Source organism: Sinocyclocheilus anshuiensis, unplaced genomic scaffold (assembly GCF_001515605.1).
Source record: "Sinocyclocheilus anshuiensis isolate Anshui unplaced genomic scaffold, SAMN03320099.WGS_v1.1 scaffold288, whole genome shotgun sequence".
Lineage (NCBI taxonomy): Eukaryota > Metazoa > Chordata > Actinopteri > Cypriniformes > Cyprinidae > Sinocyclocheilus > Sinocyclocheilus anshuiensis.
The window spans coordinates 411861-420259 of NW_015558570.1; the positions used below are offsets into that span (position 1 = coordinate 411861).

Consider the following 8399-nt stretch of genomic DNA (forward strand, 5'->3'; position numbering starts at 1 on the left):
TGTCCCTTCTCTGATAAATGCGCTGATCATTTCCTGCTTTTATGAAGCTCCTCCCTCAGAAATACGCGATGGACTCTGATTGGTTAGCTAGTCCAATGTGTTGTTATTGGCTAAACCGCCTCTGGTGCTCGTCTAAATGTCCCGCCCCTCACCTCAGCTGCATGTGCTCCGGTTGGTTTGTAAACAATGGCGTCATCTATATTGCTTATCAATTTGAGCCCGATTGAGACTCAGAGGATATTAGTGAAGAGGATCACACAGAACCTGTGCAAGCACGGCTCTTAATGGTATGTTTGTTTGTTGTTGTCTCATACTTTTAGATACGCTGTTATTTGTAAATGCTACTGCTTATGTTAGCTTTTAATATACTGTTTTATCTTGATTAAATCTTTAATACAGCAGAATACGATATTATTGAAGAGGATCGTGCAGAACCTGTGCAAGCATGGCTTTTAATGGTAGGCCTATGTTTTTTGTTTGTTGTTGTCTCATACTTTCAGATACGCTGTTATTTGTGAATGCTGCTTCTGTTAGCTTTTAATATACGGTTTTATCCTGATTAAAGCTTTAATACAGTATGGCAACTGCACACGCGTCCATGTATAACGCTTCTCAAAACTATGTGAAAATAAGTGTATAAATGGAACAGAGCTGAGCTGATGATCTGAATGAGAGAGATGCAGAGCGTGTGTAGAACAGGGGATGTGAGGAACAGTATTAAGAACCGCTGCTTTAGAACATTGATTTTGAAACTTGTGAATCCATTAGAATCGTTAGAAGACAGAATCGTGATTCATATATGAATAGATTTTTACGTGCACCCCTAGTTTTCTCTTCCTCTTCTTTAAAGCAGCGCAGCATGGCCTCGCCCCCTTCGTTGTGTGTTCCCGGGGGCGGGGTTTATCAGGGTTTGTGATGTCACGAACCCGCGAAGTAACTCGTTGTAGTCCCTACGAGCCGTTTTTGTAGGCATTAAACTGCCATAATTTTAAAAGACGATATCTCCGTTTGCATTGAACTTTCAACTTCGTAACTTTGCAGATATTGTTTATGCTCAAACAGCAACATTACACACAAACTAACGTTAAAAAAGTGAAATCGCAATCAACCACCCCTTTAAAATATTTATTAATGTAATTTAAATACTTAATATTATAATCTTATTAGAAATTTTCATTTGAAATATTTAATTTTACATCATAGTGTTTCTTTGTTCATAATTGTGTGTGCAAAAATTGTTCAATAAGATTATTTATTAAATTAAAATTCAAAATTAAAGGTTATATTCTTTTTGTTTTTCTCTCAAATTATCAGGTTGTTAATATAATTTGTCATTAAAAACAACTTGCATTAAAATAGAAAAATTTAAAATTAATACATTTTCACTTGTGGGGCCTCAGAAATGTGTACAGTATATATTAATTTGTTTAACATGCTTTTTCTTGTTCGACATTACAAAAATTAAAATAAAAAATACACATCCTAACAGGTCAGAGCAAGTCATTGTAAGTGCATATTATGAGGCAGAGGGCAGGAAATAGGTGTACTCTGACAGAAACAGATGCGCTGGCCTCATACAGGAAGCTGTGGCTTATTCAGTGTTTGTGTTGGTTTTGGAAAGGGTGTGGTGATGTAAGACTTTAAATTAACACATCCTAAATTCTTCTTTTCTGCCTCGCTTTTAGAGGTTTATTAAAGATTTGTGCAGACTTGTCTTCATAAGAATGCTTGAAATCCTTGCTTCATTCATTTTGTTGAGTTGGTGTGGACATGATGCACAAACAGCATTGGTATGACTAACTATGCTGTCACTAGCTAAAATGTCACTGTTGTCTGAATATCATCAGAAACTGGGTGTGTTTCCTGTCTTATCTTGTATGTAATTATTCCTCACTCACTCACTCACTCACTCACTCACTCACTCACTCACTCACTCAATCAGTAAAACAGTCATTCCTTTATTTAGCTCTGTTTCATCTACCAGATTACAAAAGTGTCTTTCAGTACATTACTAGGGTACACTCTTAAAAATAAAGGTGCTTCACGATGCCATAGAAGAACCTTTTTGTCTAAATGGTTCCATAAAGAACCTTTAATATCTGAAGAACCTTTCTGTTTCACAAAAGATGATATGTGGTGAAACAGTGTTCTTCAGATTACAAAAAGGTAAGAAAGAGATGGTTCTTTAAAGAACCTTTGACTGAATGGTTCTTTGTGGAACCAAAAATGGTTCTTCTATGGCATCGCTTGAAGAACCTTTTGAAGCACCTTTATTTTTAAGAGTGTAATGGAGGTGTAGATTTGAACCAACAGCCTTTAGTTCAACCACTATAAGAAACAACATCATATTTTTTCACGAAAAGTCTATGGACTAAATTGCATCATAATCCCTAAAAATGAAGATGAAATAACATCGGCATAACTGCATTGTTCTCATCCATCAGGCTCAGTGGCAGTGTTACACAAGGTTGTGAGAACCAAAGCAGCAGGCCTGTCTGAGCTGATTTAATGTCAACTACAAGGTCAAAACTATCCTTGGTACAAGTGCTTCCTGCTCTTCTCTTCCACACAGCAAAATCTTGTTTTGCAGCGAGATATAAATGCATAAACGTTTGTATATTTTTATGGTTTTCTAATAACCATTCTACCTGCTTATTCAGATTTATGGGGTTTTGACTAACAGTACCATGACTAGCTGTGGTTAAAATAGTAATGTTGTGCGAAAGGATGCGTTTGTTTACATGTGTGGGTATGTGATGTTTTATCATAATTTAGGTGTGACTTGAAATTCCTGTCAGATTATGACTTATTATGAGGTTTCAGATGAGAAAACTGCAGAAGTGAATGATTACCATGGTTTGGTCATCTTGACCTGTATAATAATGTCTGATAACAAGTTTGAGCCTGAATATAATTGACTCTGTCTGTCTGTTTATTTAAATATAAACATATTTCCCACACAATATTAATTCAAATGGTACATAATGCTGTCTTTGCTGTCTATCATCTAATTAATAATAGCAATAATAATAACAATAATGTATTATTATAAACTTATATAAATATAAGTAATATAAATAATAAAATATAGGCTATAATTAAATATTATGATAGAGAATTGTACTTTATATTATATACTTCATATTCTAATGTAATGTAATATACATCATTATAAAACCTAATGTAATTTTTCATATATTTATTTATTATTATATAAAAAGGCCTAACAAAATTATTTAGCATATTTGCCCCAACATGGTCTTCTCAATTGGACCTCATTGTTGATTTGGGCTTGTTTTAATCTTTTTCTATCTCAGGCCAAACCAGCTGAGGCATTATTGATTACATTTACTAGTCAATAAACCATATGTTGCTATACTAAGTAACATATAGGAAAAACAGCTGCATTGCTCTCATTTGTCAAACTCCAGCATTACTATTGTATAATATTGTGGGAACAACAGCAGCAGGCTTGCCAACCCGTTACTACCTCAAATACAAGGCCACAGCCACCAGGGCAGTATATAAAGAGCGACTCTGGCTAGAAAGTTCTACTCAAGCAAGATGAAGGGGCTACTGGTGCTGACTGCTCTGTTTGTGGCCGTGTTTGGCAAAAAGACCTTTGAGGGGTGAGCTCACAAATCTTGTTTGTAGTATCCTAGGTTAAATGAATAAAATATATACACAAAAATGGTGCAGCATTTTACATTGAGTTTGTGGGAGGAAGCTGTGGTTTATTCAGTGCTGAGTGTTTAGGAGGAGGGTCATCATGATCATATACAGTGATAAAATATAAAGTGTGATTTTTAATGCGGATAGCTTTACTTTACACAAGATGATGAAGGAGATACTATTTTTAACTACTCTGTTCGTGGCCAGTTTTGCCAAAAAGACTTTTGAGAGGTGAGTCACTTGAGTCTTAAAGGGATATTTTACCCAAAAGTGATCATTTTCTCACCTTCATGTTGTTCCAAACCTGTATGACCGTCTTTTCTTCTGTGGAATACAAACGTTGTTGTTTTAAATAATGTCAGCATCTTTCATTAGATGGACAAATTGTTAATTTGCAATGAAAATTCAAATCAAGCCACATATCGCATTCCTGCATGTGTGTTGATGTCTCTACAGAGACCAGGTTCTTCGGATCACCGCAAAAGATGAGGCACAGATCTCTCTCCTGAAGGAACTTTCTGAACAGGAACATCTTGGGGTAAGTCTCCCATCAAAATCAGAGATCTACATTCTTTGTGTTTCTAATATGAATTTGGTAAATAAACATTGGAAGTTGTGAACATCTGATTTACTTGTTTCCTTCTGTGTTCAGTTGGACTTCTGGAGGGAGCCCATTCATGAGTCCTTGCCTGTGGATGTTCATGTCCCGTTTCACAGTCTCCAGGCCATCAGGGCGTTCCTGGGATACAATCAGATCCAGTATAATGTCATGATAATGGATGTTCAGGTGGGATTGTTAATTAAACTTTTTGATTGCATGATTCAATAAATCATCATATGACACTCATTCTTTGGATACACCAGGAAATTTTTTTGTCAGTTGGACCCCTTTGATCTAAAATATTTCCTTGAAGTAACCCTTGAGATTTTAATGTAATATTTCAATAACTGAACAACGCAATGTTCAGGGTTCTCTGGTGTTGGTTAATGGTCACATGACCTGCAGGTAAACAAATGAAATATTTCATCTTTTTGCGTTTTGGTTTGATTGTTTTAAAAAAAATGTTTTAACATCTTTATTAATTATTAGCTCAGAAACCCCCACAGGTTTGGGAAACCTTGGGCTACACCACAATGACTCTTTGGCCATATTTAAAATATAATTAGGGTAATCAGAAAATGTAAACTTGAAACTTTTTTAAAATGTTTTCATTCTTCTTGTTTTGTAAGGACTTGCTGGATGATGAGGAACGTGAGATGGTGAAATATCGTTCCTTTCCAAGAAGTACTGATGACTTTGTCTACACCACCTACCATAACCTGAACTCTGTAAGTTCTGCACAATTTTAATTATATGATTGTATTGCATTTCTAGTATCAAAGACTTTTTGGATGTGACTATGTTTACATATTTCATATGTTTTTCAGAATTTTACCATGTTCTATCTTTTAAATAATTTTACACACAAAATACACACAGTCATTTGATCTTCACCATGTTTCAGATTAACTCTTTCATGGACATGCTTGTGGCAGAGAACAGCAATCTGGTCAGCAAAATTGTGATTGGTCAGAGCTACGAGAACCGCCCACTGAACGTCCTGAAGGTAGGTCATGATAAATAATGATGAATGTGTTTAATTTTATTGCAGCTTGAAGTCTGAGACCTCTAGTGAAAATGCAATTATTTTGCATTTTTCTAATTTTGTACTTTTTCCGCATTACTAATTTTGTGAAATATTTTATATTATGAAGTATCAATTATATTAACAATTTGAGTGAAAATTTTATTGAAAAATTAACATTCATTTTCTTCAAGAAAACATTAATAAATAAAAGTTAGTTCACCAAACATCAACAGACGAATAAATAATAATTAAAAAAAAATCTGTAAGTCTAAAATCTCTACAATATGATACAATATGACGTCACTCCTCCGTTTCAGTTTTAAATTAATTTTTCAAAATTCTGAAACATTTCCGGATTTAAAGATGAGTAATTTTTGCATCAGTTTTTTAACAGAAAAGAGAATAATTTAGCTTTGAATCTTTCAGTGTGGTTTTGGATCCCACTGTATATGTATAGGCCCATATATCACGATTCATACGCAGTATTTGTAAAATAATTATGCATTTATCATTGTGACCTCACGTCCTCTCACTCAGTTCAGCACTGGAGCGAACCGTCCAGGTATGTGGATTGACACTGGCATCCACTCCAGAGAATGGGTCACCCAGGCCAGCGGAATCTGGTTCGCCAAAAAGGTAAAGCTATTCATCTTTAAGTTAGCAAACACAAACAACTCAACATGCTTTAAAAACAGATTTGAACAGAAATATACTAAAGCATATACCAATGCGTTATGTTGTATGCAGATCGTGACCGACTACGGACGTGATCCCGTCCTCACCGACATCCTTAACAACTATGATATCTTCTTGGAGATTGTTACCAACCCTGATGGTTTTGAATACACCCACAGCAGAGTGAGTTTTAAAGCCCGATGCCTGGAAGACTTCACATACACATTCAGTTCAGAACAACAATATTTTGAGAATGTATTCCAACCGACTGCTTTTTAATTGCAAATCTGTTTGGTTAAGGACCGCATGTGGCGTAAAACCAGAAAGCCAAACTCTGGCTCCAGCTGTGTTGGAGTTGACCCCAACAGGAACTGGGATGCTGGCTTTGGAGGTGAGATGCTTTTTATCATTGCAGTTATACTGTAATAGTATTTGTACAGGCTTCCATAGTAGACCGCTGAGGCAGACCAGCTTAAGAAACATTTAGTCAAACATTGGACAATTTGTCCATTTCTGATTATTGTTACATTCTAATCAATGATGGTGGTTATGGCCCTGCAGTAAGGGGCTTTGAAGATTCCAAAAGTATGTAATACTTTCTTGTTTTCCAACTTCAGGTGCTGGTTCCAGTGGCAACCCTTGCACTGAGACGTACCGTGGACCCAGTGCTCATTCTGAGCGCGAGGTCAAGGCCATTGTGGACTTTGTGAAATCTCACGGCAAACTCAAGGCATTTGTGTCCATCCACAGCTATTCCCAGATGCTCCTTTATCCATACGGATACACAAGCACTCCTGCCAAGGACAAGCCTGAACTGGTATGCATGTGGAAACATACTATTCTAGATATATGTAGCAACAATTAAAATAAATTCTGTATTGTCCCTTCAGCATGAGCTCGCCAGGACGGCTGTCTCAGCCCTGCAGTCATTGTATAACACTCGCTACACATATGGAAGCATCATTACTACCATCTGTAAGTTTGATAAGATTCATTTCAGTTCATATCAGTTTTGCACCCTGCTAACAATCTCTCTGTTCACAGATCAAGCCAGTGGAGGCACTATTGACTGGACCTACAACCAGGGCATCAAGTACTCCTACACCTTTGAGCTGAGAGACACTGGCCGCTATGGTTTCCTCCTGCCTGCCAATCAAATCGTCCCCACTGCTGAGGAGACCTGGCTGGCCCTGATGGCCATCATGGAGCACACCAGGAATAATCCATATTAAAAATACAACAATATTTCTGTGATGAGTCAAAGTGAATAAAAGTGTTAATAAAAAAAACAACAAAAACATTTACGGTTTTATGGATGTTGCGTTAATATACATTACAAATATAAAAAATATATATTGTTCAGCCCTAAAAAGTCTCTGGATACTGACTGATATATCTGTACCATATGAAGTATAGGTGTTTATTAGAGATTTTTTAAATTGATCAGTATCGGTTGATATGAGATAGTTGATTCTCATTCTTATTTCTTTTATTTAGATTACATTTGCAACTATCTAATGGCAGTGGTATTTTAGCATCGAGATACTGTTATTTTGTTGTGTTTTTGTCTATTTTATTAGTTTTTTTACTAATAAAATAGACAAAAACAATGTTAATTCAGTGTTGTTGTTATTGTTTTTTTATTTAGTATAAATTTAGTTTTTTATTTTATTTTTTTAATTCAGTTTTGGTTTTAGTTATTTTATTGCATCAAGTTAAACTAAATAAAAATGAGAAATGTTGCCTTGGCATCTAGCTGACATAAAATAAGTTTGCAGTTTTCATATATTTTATATTTTATTTTATTTAAGTAGACGTTTTAGTTTAAGTTAACTATAATAACTCTAACACTCACTTAAAATTCAGCTTTAAAAACACCAATAGCCTAATTAAATAACTATTAAGCGTACTCTTCAGCAAATCTCAAAACGAATATCCATTTATCCACCATTGTCAGACTCTGTTCCATGTCTTGTGTTGCGTTTTCCTCCCCCACGTGCTCCATGTTTATGATTATGCCCATATTTGGTTTTCCTGTTCCTGTTCCCATTTGAGTTCCATTAGTTTCAGCTGTGTTCCTTTAATCTCCTGGTTTATTCCTTGATTAGTCCCTTGATTTAAGCCCTGTGTTTCCATGTCCAGCGTCCGGAATTGTTCGTCAACCCCTCAGTCTACTTGTGTAGCCTACTCCTTGGTATTTGGATGAATAAAGACTGTTGTTGATGTTAATCCCCTTGGTTTCCGGGCTCCTTCGTCTCCTCTTTCCGCCACTGTAGGCGAGCCGTGACAGAATTCTGGTGTTCTGTCGATTTGTGCTACCCGGTCAGATTTTGCTACCTCCCGTTAAAACAGTGGGTAGTACAATTCGACAAATGCTACCTGTAAAATTATGGTTTATTAACGTCTACACCTACCCCAACCATA

The 8399-nt window shown here is 35.9% G+C and overlaps 1 protein-coding gene across 1 annotated transcript; it reads left to right on the top strand.

The window, feature by feature from the left end:
* Positions 1–3562: 3562 nt before the first annotated feature.
* Positions 3563–7227, top strand: LOC107679580 (carboxypeptidase A1-like). The gene is made up of 11 exons (XM_016475168.1): positions 3563–3629; positions 4129–4210; positions 4325–4459; positions 4903–5001; positions 5178–5279; positions 5838–5936; positions 6048–6158; positions 6276–6366; positions 6593–6792; positions 6866–6950; positions 7020–7227. The coding sequence occupies exons 1-11, from the start codon at positions 3565–3567 to the stop codon at positions 7205–7207; spliced, it is 1257 nt and encodes a 418-aa protein (XP_016330654.1). The 5' UTR covers positions 3563–3564; the 3' UTR covers positions 7208–7227.
* The last annotated feature ends 1172 nt before the right edge of the window (positions 7228–8399 follow it).

Coding starts and splice junctions, on each gene's coding strand:
- LOC107679580 (XM_016475168.1), top strand. CDS start 3,565: ATGAAGGGGCTACTGGTGCTGACTGCTCTGTTTGTGGCCGTGTTTGGC. Junction 4,211..4,324: donor CTGAACAGGAACATCTTGGG/GTAAGTCTCCCA, acceptor TTCTGTGTTCAG/TTGGACTTCTGGAGGGAGCC. Junction 5,002..5,177: donor CCTACCATAACCTGAACTCT/GTAAGTTCTGCA, acceptor ACCATGTTTCAG/ATTAACTCTTTCATGGACAT.